This window comes from Furipterus horrens, unplaced genomic scaffold (genome assembly GCF_987537825.1).
Source record: "Furipterus horrens unplaced genomic scaffold, mFurHor1.1.pri manual_scaffold_3, whole genome shotgun sequence".
Lineage (NCBI taxonomy): Eukaryota > Metazoa > Chordata > Mammalia > Chiroptera > Furipteridae > Furipterus > Furipterus horrens.
The window spans coordinates 148,188,430-148,206,570 of NW_028327173.1; the positions used below are offsets into that span (position 1 = coordinate 148,188,430).

Sequence of the window (18,141 nt, forward strand, 5' to 3'; positions counted from 1 at the left end):
TCCCTTCCGCCATGTGAGAGCTGTCTATGAACCAGGAAGGAGGCCCTCACCAGAGATCAAATCTGCCAGCACCTTGATTTTGGACTTTACAGCCTCCAGAACTGTGAGAAATAAATATCTGTCTATGATAAGCCACCCAGTCTATGGTATTGTTATAGCAGCCCAAACAGATAAATAGCTACTGCAACAGTCTGATTTTTGCCTCTACATGTCTCACGACAGCAGTTGATAGAAACAGGGGACCATAAGAAGAAAAGATGCTCACCTACTTCATTAAGGATACCTGTTCTTCAAGGGGACTGCAGAGAGAGTCCTTCCAGAAGTGCCCACAACCTGAAGAATATTGCTGTGGCCTGGCTCTGCTCCAGAACTGGGATCCTCATTTTGTTGTCTCCACTCATGGACTCTGTTTTCACCTTCCACTCATGATTCCTCCCATGTCTCTCATGCTGCTCCCCTGCAATAACCTGACCCTTGATATCAGTTCTGAACTAACACACTTGAAATCAGTCCAAATCAGATTCCCAGGAGAAAAATTTTGTTTATTTCAGCACATAGCTATAGAGATCATGTACCTTAGCCCAGGTCAGCAGGAGGAGAGGGAGAGGTGTACTTAGTTAGTCTTGTCCCCAACAGGGGGTAAATGGCTAAGTCATCCTTCACTCCCAGCACTGACCCTCAGAAGTCCCAGATCCAGAGCTCCAGGTATCAGGATATAATAGCAGGGCTGATCCTGCTCCAAAAAACTCAAACAGCCTGCTTCCAAAGAAGGCAAGCCTTCTGCTCCTCTGTCTCCTGCCCTCCCTTAGGACACAAAGCCCTTCTGTCCGGCCAGGCATCTGTTGGTGAACTCCAGGAGAATGCATCCATCTCTTCATCCATAGCAGCTATACTAAGTCTCCGATACTCCATTTGGGGGCATCCCTGACGTCAGTCTCTGGAGGTACTGCTGACGCAGAGAGGGCAACTGGCGATACAGCTCAAAGCCCTCTGGAAGGGTAGAATTGGGAAGCTTATAGTGGAGGAGGTGCTGCTGGAGACCCTGCAAAGAGGGAAGAAACTTTACAAAATGGGCAGTAAGATCCTGTTGAGATCTCTGTCCCCCAAGTCCCACTATTCTCCCATCCTCCAGGTTGTGCCCAACCCTACCTCATCTGTCAGTAGCCAAGTATTCCGCAGCATGCTCCTGCGGGCAGCCTTTACCTCATCCTAGAGACAGAACAGGAAGAGTTGGCACTGGGCCAAGGGCTGGTACCCATCGCTGGCCCTCACCTCCTCTCTAGCTGGCCCCAAAGCAGCACAGTTGCAGGCTCCCTTCCTCCCTCTGGAGATGGGGATGTAACTTACTGAGCTCTTTGGGTCCTGAGAGAAGATGAAGCTGTTGATATGAGCCACAGTCACAGCATAGAGCACTGGACACCAGTGCGGACGGAGCGCACTAGTAACCAGGGCCTGGAAGTAGAGCTGAAGGAGGGCCAGGTTGTCTTCAGGAGGCTCTGTGTAGTGTTCCAGGGACACAGGCAGCTGAGGCAGGGGAGATGGAACATGCTGAGGATCAAATGGTTACCACCGGGCAGTGCGACTACAGATGGCTGTAACAATGTTCTTTTTAATTCTCAAAAAAAATTTAGCGTTTTAATATAAAATATACATTTATATTTTATATACATAATTAAAATATTTCTAAGTTTACCAGATTTAAAAACCAAATCTTAAAAAAAATAGCTCTTTATAGCTTATAAATTTAACTCCTTAGCCTGTTATTTAAGGCCGTCTAAGACTTTATTAGCCTTGTTTCCAAGAAGTTCCCAAACTGAAATGTGTTCTAGACTCCTCCCCCTTGGCAAGCCCTGTCACGTTCCATTCTGCCTCTGAGCTTTTGCTTATGCTGTTCCATTAGGTACACTCCTGGTCAATGCCAGGCCAACTCCCACTTCTGCCAACTTTCCCTTCTCTGAATCCTAACACCTAAAATCTAAATAATTTAGAACTACGTTGGGATTTTAGTACATCTCTTACCCAGATCACAGTATCTTATGAACAAGAAGCTGTACCTTAAACATCTATATGCCAGATAACCTTTTCGTGGATTCTTTTTAATCTCCTTGAAGCCTCCGAGGGCTAAGATAAAGAACTGGAGGCCCACCAAAGCTCCCCACTGCTCATGACTGCCCCCAGGCTCAGTATAGGACGTCCATGGTAGGCTCTGCTGGGTTGAGAAAGTACCTGGGTCAGAGGCAGGCCCAGAGCTCGCAAAGCTCCCACGTGCTCCCCAAAGAGGGCGAGGCGCAAGGTGACACTGAACCGACGCTGCAGGGGAAGGAGTACCAGAGCCCCAAAGAGGTGGTCCCCAAAAGAGACAGCCTCAAAATGCTCCAGGAAGTTGGCATAGAGGTCAGGGAAAGATGTCAAGCCAGGAAGTGGGCAATCCAGGTTGAGTTTTGGCAGGACCTCAGGCTGGCAGAGCTGGGCCAGGAGGGCTGCCACCAGATGTCGTATTGGGGTCTCTCGGAACAGTTCACTGTCCACCAGGAACATACACATGAGCCGTGCCAGGCGGGCAGCAGGGGGCACAGCCCAGAGAGCCTGGGGGCGCCAGCTCTCCAGGACTAGCACCCACTGCAGGGCCCGCATGGCTGTGCCCACAGTGTCAGCAGGAGGGGGCCCTGAGGGAGTGTCTGAGGCCTGGTGATAGAGGTGAACCAATGGCAGGAAAGGCCAGTCGGTGGGCAGCAGAGGCTCCTTGGGCAAGGGGAGCAGCAGAGCTGGGATTCGCTGTTGCTCCCCTCGGTACGAGGCCTGAGAAGCTTTCAGGCTGGGTTGGGCCAGTGAGCAGTGGGTCAGGTAGCAGCTGCGAATGCTGGGGAGGTCCTGGCAGGCCTGAGCCAGCAGAGCTCCTCGCCCACACCCAGGGCCTCTGCTGCTCCCTAAGGATAGCAGGTCAGAGAAGTCAGCTGCTTCTGGACCCCCTGATGCTCTCTCCCTGTAACAGAACCCAAAAGACAAAAATAAGGGCTGGAACCACTGCACCCAGAAGGCCATGCCAGCCTTCCAGGGCTTCCCAGAGGTTCCTAAGTCTTCCCAGTTCCCCTAATAACCTTCCATGTACTGTGTGTGGCAGTTAAAGAGGATGGACACTAGAGCCAGCTGCCTAGGTGCAAGTTTACAGAACTTTTCTGTGCCTCAGTTTCCTCACAATAAAATGGCTATATCAGTAATGCTAATCTACTTATAAGGCTGACCACTTTGTAAGGTATGTAATATCTAATCGGTATGTTGTACACCTGAAACTAATATAATATTGAATGTCAACTGTAGTTGATAAATAAAAATTTAAAACCAGTAATATCTATCTCATGGTACAGGTAAAATACTTAAAATACAGTCAAAAACTTAAGGGAATACCAGATACAGAGTAAGCACTCAGTAACTGTTGGCTATTACATGTGTATAGCTAGTTTATATACTATACAGTCACAATAAAGTCTCATAATAATTCTCTAGTGTGGATATCCTCGACCTCATTTTACTAATGAGGAAATGGAAGCTCAGGCAGGTTAAGCGCAATCCATGGAAGAAAGAGAATTAAGCCCAAGTCTCCAAATTTAGGGTTGCTCTGTCAACAACCACAGTGCCCTCTCAAAGGGCTGAGGTGAGGCCACCAAACCTGGACGTACGGGAGAAACTCCAGCCGGAATACACAGCTCAGCAGTAACTCATGGGCTAGGTATTCGCTTCCGGGCAGCAGCCGGCTCAGCAAGGCCAAGGCCACGCCATGATGGAGGGCAGCGCTGGTGGCTGGCACTGGCTGGAGTGTTGTCTGTGGACAGAAGGTGGGGGCCCAGGGTTGAGAGGGGGACTGGCAAAGAGAAGTGAGGACGAGGACATAAGCAAAGAAGGTATGTGCTGAAGGGCATGTCTGGAAGAAAGCAGGTATGGTGTTGTCTGCCAGAAGCAGCACAGGTTCCAGAGAAACAGGATGAGGATAATGTGGGGAGGGCGGAGTGGATCGAGGTATGGGAGGTTGGGAGGTACCCACCGCTCTCTGAGCCAGCGCAAGTGCCAGATACTGCAGGTGGTACTCGTGGCGCAGGGCCCACACAGAGAAGGGTGTGAGGAGCGGGGCAGCCATAGGAGCCACACACTGGAGGAAGTAGTTCTGGAGCCCTGGCGCAGCCAATACAGCAGCCAGCTGAGGAAATGCAAGCTTGTTCAGATCTAGAAGGTGACTTTGATCCTTTCTGGGGTACCTAGGTGGCTGCTCTCTCCCCAGCCAAACTCAGAAAAATGGGTGCTGGCAGAAGAGGCCTCCTCTTTCCAAGGGTCACCCTCCCTCCTTTCTTTCTGACTCCAGCCATCTTGGCTCCCTGCCTGGAACCTAACCGAGGGCCTAAGGCTCACCTGGCTACATAGCCCCTTGTGGATCCGGGCCAGGGTGTTGAAAAGACAGAGGAGGGAAGTAAGGACCGGGAAAGGTGAGGCTGAGCCAGCGAGACTGAGAGGTGGGCAACCTCCTGTGCAGCCCAGTGACACGAGGCTGGGGAGGGCTTCGGGGGCCGGAGCACAGGACTGCGGGTTGCAGAGAGGAGAGCAGCGCCTGGAGGCAGAACGGAGAAGCTGAGGGGGCTCTAGCCTGATGTGTGCCAGGCTGGAAGAGGCAGGAGCCTGACTGTGCAGACAGTGCCCGCCTTCCTCAGAGCCCCCACCTGACACCCGCTAGGGAGTCAGATTTTCCTCAGGCTGAGGGCTTCCACCTGGAATGGACCAGGGAGCTGGATGCCAGAAGCCCACAGGCGAAAAACTGCCTCTGCCTCACCCACACACACAGCACGTACCCAAGGGAATCCCATAGGCTGCCCAGAGTGGGCTGGCTCAGCAGGGGCAGCAGCAGCTCCTCCGACAGGCGCTCCATGTCCTGAAGCCAATCCCCTGGGCACAAGTCTGGCTGAAAGACCAAGGGGGTCACTGAGCTGAGAGCCTGTGACTCCCATTCTCTTAAACCCTGTGTACCCAGGCCAAGTCCGTAATTCCAAGAGCTCCAAAGAGTCAGGATTTGGAGGCTTCTGCCCTCTGACCCTTGAGGAGAGGGAGAAGACCTGAGGTTACTCTGGCACTTGCTGTCTAGGGGTCCACGGAGGCTGAGCTGCTGCTTGGGGTTCTCTGGCTCTTTGGAAGCTCCACTGGATATGGAGGCGGAAAGAGGACAAAAGGCGGAGAGTAGGAAAAGGTGGGGAAGGAGAGGAGAGGTGACAACAGAGAGAGAGGAAGAGGATGGAGTGTTCAGATGAAAGCAGAGCACCCAGGGTCCATTGGAAGGCAAGAGGGCCACACTCACCTGACGGCTCCAGGCCTGATAGTAGGCATCTAGAAAGAGCAAGCAGGCAGTGGGCACTGGGCCCAGAGCACTCCACATCTCCGGCCTGGGCAGCAACTTTAAGGTCTGTCTTAGACATGGCTCCACAAGAGTCTGGAGCCCAGACACCTGTGTCCAAGTGATTGGGGAAGGTGTGGCCAACAGACTGGCCTCAGCGGAGTCACTACAGGAATGCCAAACGGGGCCACAGTGAGGATCTGGCTGCCTCAACTCCCCTCTAAGCTCTAGCCACCCTCTCCCAGGGAGGAGCTCTCCTGCCTCTCCCAGAGCTCCTAGTAGGAGGTCCCTGCTGGCATCTCAGGGCTATGACCTACCTGCTGGGTTTGGGGGTCGTGCTGCTGGCTGCCAGGGTCAGCTGCGTGAGGACAGTGAGCAATGAGGCTATCCGCTGCATGGACAGGGGCTGAGGGGGCTGGGTACTGAGTTCCTTTGGAATGACCTGCAGGGCCTGAATCAGCACTGGGTATAGCTCCCTGGGGAGAACAATGGCTGCCTTTCAGTGTAGAAGAGAGATGGAGATGGAAGATGCAAGGCAAGGCCTGCCCCGGGGCTCTGCAGTACAGTTAAGGAGGGTCAGAAGGGAGAGGTCCCAGGGCTGGGTACTCCTGGTCAGCTTCAAGAGGGAAGGAAGGCTGGGGGCTGAAGAGGGCAGCCATTCAAGGCTTCCCCTCAAAAGGGAATTTAAATCTGATTTATGACAATGCTGTTATACACAGAATGTAAACAATATTCTGTACACAACAGACAGAATTTGTTCTACTCTCCCCTGGCTGGTCATTATTCCCAGAATTCCCTCTTCCTCATTTTCAGCCTCCCTCCAAGCCTGAAACCTTGAGCAAGGCTGAGTCATCAGTTTAGGGAAGAGTGCAGAACTCCCAAGGAGCCTATCCCTTGTTTTTCCTCACCTGTAAAGGTCACCGCCCTGGCCATAGGAGGCTGCTACAGCCCACAGACGAAAGGCCTCAGTATTCAGCATCTCAGCTTCCTCTGGGGGCAAGGTCAGTTCCTGGGGAGCCTCAGCTACAAAGCGGCGCAGGCAGCTCCGGAGATCAAAGCTACTCAACTGAGGGTGGACAGAGTCTGGGGATCAGGGTCCCAATGGCCTCAGGTTCTTTCACTATGGAGACTGGCTCAACTTAGCCCTGCTCCACGTTCCTCTGGTGCCACAGGGTCATAGTTCTGGGCCAGGGTGCAACTACCCCATCTCTCTTCCACCCTCCACCCTCCTCTCCTTCTTTTTAGCAAGCAGTTGCTGGGCAGCTTTTCATAGGCTGCTTGGCTATGGCTGATGTGTGCCCATCTGTATGTGGCTCTTCTGGTTTGGGAGCCCACCCTTCCCATAATGAGAGCAGAGTAGGCCTGTAGGGTACAACAGGCTCCAGGTGACTAGGTTCCTGACTGGTGGTTTCTGTTCTATTTCTAAACAATTGAATCAGAGATGACGAGGAAGATGGCATGAGTAGGCCACCCAGAATCCAAGGGCCATGCTTAGCCTCCAGCCCAGCACTTTCCCGAGGACCCTCAGCCCCACCCCCGCCCTGTGTCCTCCTCACCAGCCGGGCAGCAATATTTCTACCAGCTGAGGCCAGGACACGAAGTAGTTTCATAGCAGCAGCACAGGGTACTTTGTGCAGACTGGCGGTAGGCCCCAGCCCTATGGGGGACCAACTGGTGGGCAGGAACTCTCGAACTACAGTTTCTATCAGCCGAGGGCACTCCAAGACCTGTAGGGGACAGGAGGAAAGGGAGGTCATGAGGCTGAGGGTCAAGATCAGGCCCCAAATGACCCATGGACATAGACAACAGGGTGGGGATTGACTGTGAGACGGGGGTGGGGTCGGGGGAGTGGGTGTGGCAGGGGAGAGCAATGGGGAAAAATGGGACAACTGTAATAGAACACACACACACACACACACACACACACACACACACACACACACACAAAAGATCAGGCCCAGCTAGGCTATTTGCCAATTCCTTGTCTCCTCTTTCTCACCCTTGTGGCTGACTCCAGGGAATGCCGGGCCAGGCGGATGAGCACAGCCAGGATGTCAAGGACCACAGAAGGTCCTGGGCAGGTCACCTCTAGCACATAGCGCAGCCGAGGCAGCAGGCTGGTGGCCAGAAGCCCCTGGAAGTTAGAGAGAGAAACGCACTGCCAAATGCAGCTGGGCCCAGGCCTTGATGACCCCTCCTGCCTAACATGTGCATGCCCTCGAAGTCAGGGGACAGATGCAGCTGTCCCAACATCTTTACCTTGATGACATCATGTTGGGCCAGGTCAGATGGAGGCCGGTTTCCCTCCTCAGGGCTCTTCTTTTTTGCCTTTTCTCCTGAAGGCTCTTCATCTTCATCCTCATCCTCCTTGTCCTCCTTGGTGGGCATCAGAGGGAACACCATAGCTCCATGGTACCAGGAGAACGTGCTGTCGAGGAGCTCCTGCCAGAGGAAAGAAAATGGGGTAGGAAGAAGAGGCAAAGCCAGGAAATGGAGCCAGGAGTAGTCAGTGGAATGACCCACAAAGAGAAGGGCTCTGGGCTTTGAGGTTTTTAGGAGACGAGGGTGACGCTCCTATCCCGTTCTCTGCTCTACTTGACAAAGCCTTCACAATGAGGGCATGCCCAGCAGAAGGAGTAGGGACCCTGGTACTTCAGAGCCCCATTCGTATCCCTGTTGTACCTCATCTCCAGGAACCACCAACAGAGCTCGAAGAGCTCGAACAGCAGCTGCGATGACCCCATCCACTCTATCATCCAGGGAGAAGCGCAGCAGGAAAAGGAAACCAGCATCCAAAAGGAGGTGCAAGACACTGCCCATGAGCCGGTCCCCAAACTCACCAGCCTGGGCCTGGGAGGCAGAAGGATAAAACCTTGCCAGTCTTTGTCCTACACCCTTCATTTGCTTATCCATGACCTTGGGTTTGTCCCATTCCCAGTGTGACCCACAGATAGTTGGTGTACGGACTAGCGAGCCACAGTGGAAAGGGCCACAGGTGGAAAAGTCTAAGGCTGCGAGATGAGGTGAGGGGCTGGGCAGGACCAAGGCAGCAGTCCACTTACCCTACTGATGACCTGGGCTAACACATGAAGTGCTAGTGCTCTCTGCTGGGACACCTGGCTGCGCGTCAGGTGGAACAGCTCCTGTAGGGAGTACCCTGCTCTCTGGGGCAGGGACAAGAAGTGAGAATGATCCAAGATACAGGGCAGCACCCTCCAACAAACACGCAGCACCCCCTATATGCCAGGCACTGAGTTAGGAATCAAGGCACTGAGTTAGGAGTCAAGGGGAAGACAAGAGTAAGTGAAATCTCTTGCTGCGGCTCTCCAAGGATCCTCAAACTGGTAAAGATATGATTTGCATACAAGTAACCATGACATAAGGCAGACTGGGAGGAAGATAGTAATCAATGTTTAATTTGCAACCAGAGAATGGGGTGGGGGTGGGGGAGAACTGGAAAGTGATGTGGTCTTAGTGGGTGCGCAGGGCTTCTTCGATGGCCTCGTCTAGGGCACAGGGTAAAGGCATTCCCTGGAGCAGGCTTTAGGAGCTGAGCCCTGGAGGTCCTTAAGCACAGGAGGTATGTGGGGAGAGGGCAGAAAAATGGCGCAGCAGGAGTGAGGGAGCCAGGGACAGACTCTGAAAGGACTGTCTTGCGGGGCTAAGAAGCCAAGACCTTATTCTTTGAGCAGAGGGGAGGCAGGAAACTTTCTGAGGCAAGGCAAGGCAGGCATAGCTCGAGCTGGGCCAGAGGGAACCAGTGTGGCAGCCCCATAAGGGATGGGACGGCATGGCAGGGCAGGGCAAAGCGTGGAAGACATGGTGACTGAGCAGACAAGAGGGAGCAAGGCTCTCATCTAGAAAGCATCAAGGGGAAGTTCTGGGAACTGACTGGGAAGTGAAGGAATGAGGAGAAAGATTTCAAGCTAGGAACCTGAATGGACAGCAAGACCATGAACTGGAATAGAGCACACAGGACATCCAGGGCATCTGACCAGAGGTCCTTCTCTACATGGTTATTAAAAGCTGCCCAGTCCTCCGTGGGCCCCATGCCTCACCTCTGCCTCCTCTCCATGGTGGTGCAGACCCAGATGGGTGGGCAAGTCCACATCGGGAGCCAGCAGCTCTCCCTGAAGACTGAATCGGGCCTGCATCCTCTAATGGGAAGAGAAAGAGGACTATGGGCTGGGGGCAGCAATAGCTTCCCCATACCCACTCTTCACCTTTAATCCCAGGCCTCTTAGGACTTAGGTCTTGATTTTACTCCTGATTAAAAATGGGCCCCTCTGGCCTATGATGCCAGGAGGTGAGCACAAAGTAGATATTTCTCAAGCTAGGGGGAAGAAAAGAGCCCGAGTTCTGGAGGCAAAAGCTGCCCCCTGTAGGCCAGCTGGCTTTCCTCACCTGCTGTGTCTGCTGCTGCCGGAGTGGAGGCAGGTCCTGGGTCCAGTGGAGCTTGTCCAGTTCAACAGTGTCCATGTGCAGCCACTCCTTGTTGGGGGCCATGGGCAGTGCCAGAGCTGGGGAGATGGAAGCAGAGTAGTATTCCTTAAGGGGCTCTGCTAGCTGATCCACTGGTGTGCCAGCCATCACCTAGTAGCTGCCACATCTGCCTCTGCCCAAGGGTCTGGCAACCTCTGCCTTCAGCTATGGCTGAATGGCACGGCCCACACGCTGAAACTCCTGGGAACTTGGCACATGTCTCAGATACGGCAGAACACACCCAGTCCCTGGGCTCTAGCCCCTACCTGATCCCAAGGATTTATTGGGAGGGGAAATAGGAAGAGGAGGAGGTAAGAGAAGAGAAGAGAGAGGGAGCAGAGAAGGAAGAAAGGACATATATCAGGGAAAACATAGTTCTCCACTGCCTAGTACCAACTTCCTAAAGGAGTAGAGAAGTAGGGACAATGAAGAGGGAGCGGCTATACTGCTTCAGGGAGGCAAGATACAAAACACCCCTCCACGACAGCCTCTTCCTTTCTCACCCCAACCCCCACCCAACCTGCTCAGCTGGCCTGGAGCTCATCCAGGGGCAGGAGAGTCCTGGCTCTCATAATTCAATTTCTTCTTTTGCTAATCACTAATAAAATAATCAATTCCTGGGAAATGAGTGCTACCAATAGTCTCTCTGCTTCAGGTCCGGCATGTGTATAAGACCTGCGTCAGTCTTCCCCCCAGCACTGAGAGCAGAGGCAGGAAACTAGCATGGATGGAGAGACAGCTGGGGCAGCTATAGCAAAGGAAGGGAGAAGATGGTCTGCCAGGGGAGGGGACCATTCAGCCATCACACACAGCAAATGAAGACTGATTTCAACTCAAGAATGAGGATTCATGTTAGATGTCCAAGGACAGAGAAGATTCTCCTTTCTTATCTGTCAGAAGGAATACTTTCTTCTACTTTTATTCCCCAAAAAATGTCCCCTCACCCTGGATTGAGCACTGGCCTGTGAACTGAAAGATCTCCTTTTCAATTCCCAGTCAGAGCACATGCCTGGGTTTTGGGCCAGGTTCCCAGTCGAGGGCATGCGAGAGGCAACCTATCAATGCTTCCCTCACACACTAATGTTTCTCTCCCTCCCTTCTCCTCTCTATGAAAATAAAATCTTAAACAAAATAAAAAGATGTCCCCCCCTATTGCAGACCTGGGGCTCCTGGCTCTGGCTCATCTTGCCTCGGCTGACTGGCAGAAATTGGCATAATGGGCTCTTCTCCAGTAACCTCAACAGGGGGTTCTCCTGGCCTCTGTTCCTTGGCGGCCTTTTCTTCTGCTTGCTCATGGGTGCAGCTGTGAGATCTCAAGAAAGTAACCAAGCTGGGATCTAGAGAGACGTAGGAGAGAGTGGGTGAAGGCAGATCCTCCCTAACCTCCTCTAGACCTGAAACCTGAATACTGCCTGCCTATGGATGCCAAGACAAGCTACTTTCCAGCCCTGGCCTGAGCCCCCTGCACTCTTGTAGGGCCTCAATAACCCCTACCTGTCACTGGGGCCTGCCTGCCGAGCCATGCCTCCAGGTTTATGCCCATCCCTATGCTTGGCTCTAGGTCATAGATCTAAAGTAAGTGGTTGTGGAAAAAAACGAATAAGTGTTGACTAGGGTAAAAGAGAAGGCATTTAGGGGAACAATTTCTCTTTTAGCTAATTTATTTATGCACAAATATTCACTAAAACCCTAATATATGCTACGCTCTATATAGGTGCTAGATATACAGTTTGGAACGAGATGGACTTGGTGCACAGAAACTAGGAGGGAGGTATAGTATAGCAGAGCATGATACAGCGGAGTATTCTGCAGCCATACTAAAGAACAGCTATAATACAGAGCCTATTACACTAGGGTAGTACAGTACACACAGCAGAGGGGTTAAGAGCAGGGCCTGTGAGACCACACAGACCAGGTTTACATCTTATCCATGTTCCTTACCAGCTGTGTGATCTAGGGGAGAATTCCTCAAAAATTTTGAGCCTCAGTATTTTCTCTTTCTTTTTCTAAGTAAATGAGGTTAGTACCATCTACCTCATAGGAACAGCTTGAGGACAGAATGATATAATGCATTAAAGTACTCAGCACAATGCTTGGCAATCACAGATGCTTTCTTCAGTAAGAGGCTGTCCCTTCTTAGCTCAGTCTCAGCAGGAAAGCCAGGCACCCATACCAAGCTGAGCCAGCAACCTCTGCTGTTCCTGTAGAATCTCCTCAGGAGTCATGGCTTGCAGCCTTGCTATGTTCTCTTCATGGATGGTCTGGGCTTCCTGCTCAGCCTCCTGGCCCCTGAGCCCCTTTCCTGTGACCAGATGGGGTCCTTGGAAGTTGTGGCTGCCCCATGGAAGCTGGTGATCCTTCTCTTTAGGTGTGAGTGACTCACAGGTAACGGAACCTGGAAGAAGTATAAGATCAGTTTCACTGCCTCATACCAACTGGGCTTTTTGGCCCTCTTTTCCAATCCCATTAGCCCTGGAGACAGATGGAGGCCTCAGAGCTTTCCCAGGTACAAAGTGGAGACCTCCCCCGCCCCCCGCACCTCATTCTCTCCCTTGAACTTATATGAGGTTTCCCTGACTCTTCTCTTAGATGTTCAGGCTGCTATCTGCCTCCAGGGCGTGCCTCCAGCTCTTCCATTAGTAATCTGTATCATTAAAGGAACCTTGGTTTCTATCTTTATTTTATATTCTTTGCCAGACACTTGTATCCTATTCCTGCACCTAAGACCCAGATATGGAAACAAGCCACCCATACTGAATACTCTAAAGGAGGATATGGGACAGCTTCCTCTTTAGATGGCTCAAATGCAATTCACATTTGAGGCAGGGAACACGTATATCCAAAGATGACTCTATGATCACGCATCACAAAAAAGCCAAGCTCATGCCTCCTCAACCCCAGCTCACCCTCTGCTGGGTCCAGGGCAGACACAACTCCTCTAACAGGTGGTACGCTGGCTTCAGGCACTCTCCTTGCTGCAATTTCCTGGGCAAAGATGCTTCTCTTACCAGATATTGCTGGCTTCCTCTATGGAGCAAAAAGAAAACAAGGATGACTGATATTGATTAACCTATTCTTTTCTCAATCTCTTTATACCAAGGTCACTGGGACAGAGATAAAAGGGAGTTGCTTAATTTCCAAGGGTCACAATCCTAGTTCTCAGAAAGGAAAAAAAAAGGGTATTATAGGAGCAGAGGTCTTGAAGTCTAACAGACTTGGATTGGATTTCTGGCTCTTCTAGCTATTAAATGTGTGGTGTTGGACAAGTTATTTATCTTTCTGAGGCGGGGGTGGGGGGTGTCTCAGTTTCCTCATCCAAAAAAGCAGGGATAATATTATCTACCTTAAATGGTTATTACGAGGATTAAATGAAGTAATGCATATGAAGTGCTTAGTATGGTGCCACTTTAACAACGAAATTACTTATCATTATTAAGAGTAATGATCTAGCCCTGGTTAGGTAGCTCAGTTGGTTAGTGTCATCCTGATACACCAAGGTTGTGGGTTTGATCCCCAGTACAAGCACATACAAGAATCAACCAATGAATGCATCAGTAAGTGGAACAACAAAAAGATCTGTTTCTCTCTCTCCCTTCTTTTCCCTCTCAAAAAAAAAAAAAAAAAAAAAAAAAAAGATTATTGATCAGAGGGTGATGTACTATGAGGCTCACTGGACTGTATCCTAAAGAACCATCTAAGGTTACTCCTGCATACCTGTCTCCCCTGCGAGCAATGGAATACAGGGGGGAATGCAACACCACTGGGCACAGGCAAATTCACAGCCACTGAACTTGTATCTCGTTCCTGCAGCAACAAAGAACAAAGGCGTGACAATATAGATTTCCCCAGGCTGGAGCCTATCCCAGTAGCCCCAGTTCTGTGTAACTAGAACCTCACTCTAGGGAGTGAAAAACCCTCCTTGCTTTTTAGGGCACAGTGATTCTACACTTGATTTTAGCCAAAAGGCCAAGAAATGATGATGCACAGTGATGGTAAACCAGCCCCCAAACTGACTAAGGGGAAAAAGATCCCACCTTTCTAAGTCACTCTTTATTCATAAGGCTCACCACCCCCACCCAATGTCGTTATTGTCCCAGAATGCCTTGTCCCACTCAGCCAGGTTAAGACGCACAATAATCTTAGTCAAGACAGCAGTGATGTGCTGATCATGCCTCTTCAGCCTCTCTTCAGGGTCCTCATGGTGAGCCAGGGGATGGCCAGGGCTGGGCTTGGCTCTTTTGGGGGGAGCAGGAACCAAAGCTGGGGGCAAATCTGGGAGATCTGAGAAAGAAAAAAACAACCCAGGAAGAATCTGAGGGCTAGGGGAAAGCCAAAGAAAGAAAGTCAGCTGCTGGGGGGCCCTGGCTCAAGCTGTGTCACCTTGAGCAAGATCTTTAACCTCTGTGAGCCCCAGTTTCTTTCTGTGTAAAATGGGATTGCAGCAACAAAGGCTATGCAGTGTATGAAGTAATAATGGGTAGAATGCAGCCACAACAGGAAGAGGAAGGAGACCCTGAGGCTGCACCCTTTCCTTCTCAGCCTCACACCCACAGACACTCACTGTCCAGCATCACCATATCCCGATGATCCTGCAGAATAGGCTGTTCCAGGTTAGCACTGGCACTTCTCCTACTTCCTTTCTTCACCAATTGTACTGCTGGGGCTGCACCAGCTGCAAGAAACTGACTTTGGAATCGCAGCAGGTCCACCTCGGACTCCCCTGGCTTTGGTCGGGACAGCATCTTGACACTCCAGCTGCTTCCTCAGTGCAGTTTCCGTGTGGGGACTCCCTCTCATTCACTCCTAAAAGCAATAAAGATGGGCCCTCTTTAACTGAACCCTGGTTCTCTCTCTCTTCCTTTTTTTTAACCCTGATTCTCTTTCTTGTGCATCAAAAAAGACTTTCCTTGTCAATTAATTCCTCCTCATTCATGCCTTACTGCCATTCCCTTCCTATTTAGCTCTCCCTTATGTCATCAGCCTAGCAACAATATTTACTACCAACTTAGGTTGTTTACAACCTGTGGATAATAAAAAGTCTCAGCAACTCCTGTAGGGGAACTAAGGAAAATGTCACTAGGAGCCAGGCAGATAAATGGTTCATACCAGAGAGTGGTGATTCTGCATCAAACTGGAAAGAACATGCCAGGCCTAAAAGTACTGAATTAGTAAAACACATTGGGCTGTAAAAGATCGGTATATAAAAATCACTTGTATTTTTATACACTAGCAAAGAATGATCAGAAAATGAAATTAAAAAAAGCAATTCCACTTACAGTAGCATTAAAAAGAATAAAATACTTAAGAATAAATTTCACCAAGGAAGTAGAGGGTTTGTACACTGCGGGGCCCCACAAGTCCCCGTAGGGCTCCGCGGTCGCGCGTTCTCTTGGACCACCCGCATTAGCAAAGAGAAATCACCGAGTTCAGCCTATGCAGCGGGCGGGTGCAGGGAGGGCCGTGCGTGCCCGGGATCTCCGCACCGAAGTGGTCTCGGCCGCTCCTGTGCAGTCCAAACACACTGCGGTAGGCTCTGACATAGAGCCCTCCGTCGAGATCCCCTGAAGCCCGTCTCTCCAGACCGGTCACTACCAGCTCTAGCACCGCCTGGGGGCCGCCATCTTGCCCCGCACTGGCCTCCCTTCCGCCGCCTCCAGATTTGAACTTCCGCCCCGCAGCCTGGCCCCGCCTCTCCGGGCCTGGCTCCGCCCGCTCTGGGATTTGCCCGCTTAGCTTTACCGACCACTTGAACGCGAAAGTACTCGGATTCCGGGGTACTCAGCGCGTGAGTTGCATGCGGACGGATAGAACACCTCCGAGGTACAGTAGGCAGAGACCCTTCTCCACAAAGAACACCCGCGACAGAGGCAAAGGGCTCCTCACCAGCGCTGATGACCCAAGCTGCAGGAATGGTGGTAGTGAGAAGAGAGAAGAAAGCAGCCTCACTGCCCGCAAGGCGATCCCCTTCTTGAGCATTCTGCATTTTTTAGCCAGTGCCCCTTATTGGAAACCCTCTGTTCCCTTCCACTCTACCCACAAAGTCTTGCTCTTAAGGCCTAGCTGGAGTCAACTCTAAAACCTTGGCCAACCTGTGGCATGTTGGGAACTATCACTAGTTACCTTTTCACTAGCATAAGCCTTGTTGTTCCCTTCAAAAAGCTGTGAGTTCCTTGGGAGCATCAGGTCTTCTTTACGCTCAGCACCCACCATATTACCATGCACATAGGACCTTAATAAAGCATTGCTTGGTTGCAGACCATCTTAGGCCCGCCAATGATTAGTCCAGTGGTTCTCAAACTTTAGCAGGCACCAGTCACCTGGAGGGCTTGTTCAAACAGATAGCTGGCCCTTGCTGGTGTGGCTCAACTGTTTAGAGCTGCATTCAGTGGGCCCCAGGGGGTCGTAGTTTCGATTCTGGTCCTGGCAAGTGTCTGGGTTGCGGGGACCCCCCCCCCCCACATGCACACACACCAGGTGCTTTGGAGATTTTCTCTCACATGGATGTTTCCCTTTCTCACCCTCTCTCCCTCCTTTACCCTCTCTCTAAAATCAATAACCATGTCCTCAGGTGAGGATAAAAACAAAAACCAGATTGCTGGGCCTCATTCTCGGAGTTTCTGATTCAGTAGGTCTGGAGTAGGACCTGAGAATTCGCATTTCTAACAAGTTTTCAGGTATCCTATAAAACCCTTCTTTAGTTCTCTTGATCTCAACATCAGCAGTAAATTTCAGCTACTAGGATTTAGCCAACCTTGAAGTTCAAAATAGTCCTGGACCTGGTCTGAAGTTATGAGAAATTAGGGAGAGGAACTGGAGCCAAAGATGCAGGAAGAATGATAGTAGAAAATCACTGTTTGAGCCACGAATAATATAATCACTCCAAGCAATGACCATTAATGACTGATAGAACTATTAAATGAAAGGTTGATTAGGATTTTATACAGATGGATCAGGTTGCCAACTTAAGAATCTATTGGTGAATCTTAACATCACTAAAAATGGGACCACTGAACATAATGTGATACAGTTGGAAGTATAAAACATTTCCTCAGAAGGCTTCATGCCAAAAAATTGAACCTGAATCTAGCCAAGCATCTAGAGCTAACTACCAATCTTCAGGAGATACAGGCAGGAGAGGAACATGTTAAATGATAGCCCAAGGATACAATTAACCAAATCCAGATTGTGGGAAATCCTTTTTTTTTAAATATATTTTATTTGTTTTATTTTTAGAAAGAGGGGAAGGGAGGAAGAAAGAGAGGGAAACATCGATGAGTTACCTCTTGCTTGCCCCCAACCAGGGAATTGGCCTGCAACCCAGGAATATGTCCTGACCAGGAATCAAACTATCAACCTTTTGGTTCTCAGGCTGGAGCTCAATCCACTAAACCATACCAGCCAGGGCCAGATTATGGAAAATTATTCAAATTTCTCCTATAAATTTAATATCCAAAAGAGAAAGAGATTATCTATTAAATATATGGTTCTTACTTGTATCCTGAGTCAAACAAATCTACTATAAAAAGACATCTTTTTGAGTCTCTTGGGAGAAACTAAATACAGATTGAGCACAATATGATATTAAGAATTTTTAAAAAATTATTGATAGGTATCATGTGTAATTTTTAAAAAAAACAACTATTTCAGAATAGTTTTAGATTTACAGTAAAATTGCAAGTATAGTTTCCATTTATTCCAAACATAATTTTTCCTGTTAACATCTAACATTAGTATGGTACATTTTTTTCAGAATTAATGAAAATATTGACACATTATTACTAAAGTCCATACTTTATTCAGATATCCTCAATTTTTCCCTAATGTCCTTTTTCTGTTCCACCAACCACATTACATTTAGTTGTCACATCTCCTTAGGCTCCTCCTGGCTGTGACAGTCTAGTAGACTTTGGTTTTTGATGACTTGAACAGTTTAAAGTAGTACTGGTATCCCTGGCCAGTATGGCTCAGTGGATTGAGTTGTAGCCTACAAACCGAAAGGTCACTGGTTCAGTCCAGTCAGGGCACATGCCTGGGTTGCAGGCCAGGTCCCCAACTAGGAGCGTGCGACAGCAAGAGGCAACCTATTGATGTATTGCTCACACATTGATCTTTCCTGCCCTGTCTTCTTCCCTTCTCCTCTCTCTAAAAGTACACAAATATAATCTTAAAAAAAAAAAAAAGGCCTGGCTGGTGGGTCTCAGTGGATTGAGCACCAGCCTGTGAACTGAAAGGTTGCTGGTTGGGTTCTCCTTCAGGGCACATGCCTGGGTTGTGGGCCAGGTCCATGA

At 50.1% G+C, this 18,141-nt stretch overlaps 1 protein-coding gene across 1 annotated transcript; it reads right to left on the reverse strand.

Moving 5' to 3' along the window:
- Positions 1-521: 521 nt before the first annotated feature.
- On the reverse strand, positions 522-14,623 carry RPAP1 (RNA polymerase II associated protein 1). The gene is made up of 24 exons (XM_090270446.1): positions 14,415-14,623; positions 13,986-14,134; positions 13,568-13,657; positions 12,760-12,880; positions 12,027-12,248; positions 11,014-11,190; positions 9,776-9,891; positions 9,430-9,528; positions 8,434-8,535; positions 8,054-8,221; positions 7,631-7,813; positions 7,371-7,505; positions 6,928-7,098; positions 6,280-6,437; positions 5,689-5,847; positions 5,336-5,537; positions 4,836-4,945; positions 4,402-4,597; positions 4,040-4,192; positions 3,678-3,820; positions 2,227-2,983; positions 1,348-1,524; positions 1,150-1,209; positions 522-1,042 (listed from the first exon to the last, which is right to left on the reverse strand). The coding sequence occupies exons 1-24, from the start codon at positions 14,593-14,595 to the stop codon at positions 893-895; spliced, it is 4,179 nt and encodes a 1,392-aa protein (XP_090126572.1). The 5' UTR covers positions 14,596-14,623; the 3' UTR covers positions 522-892.
- Positions 14,624-18,141: the final 3,518 nt, after the last annotated feature.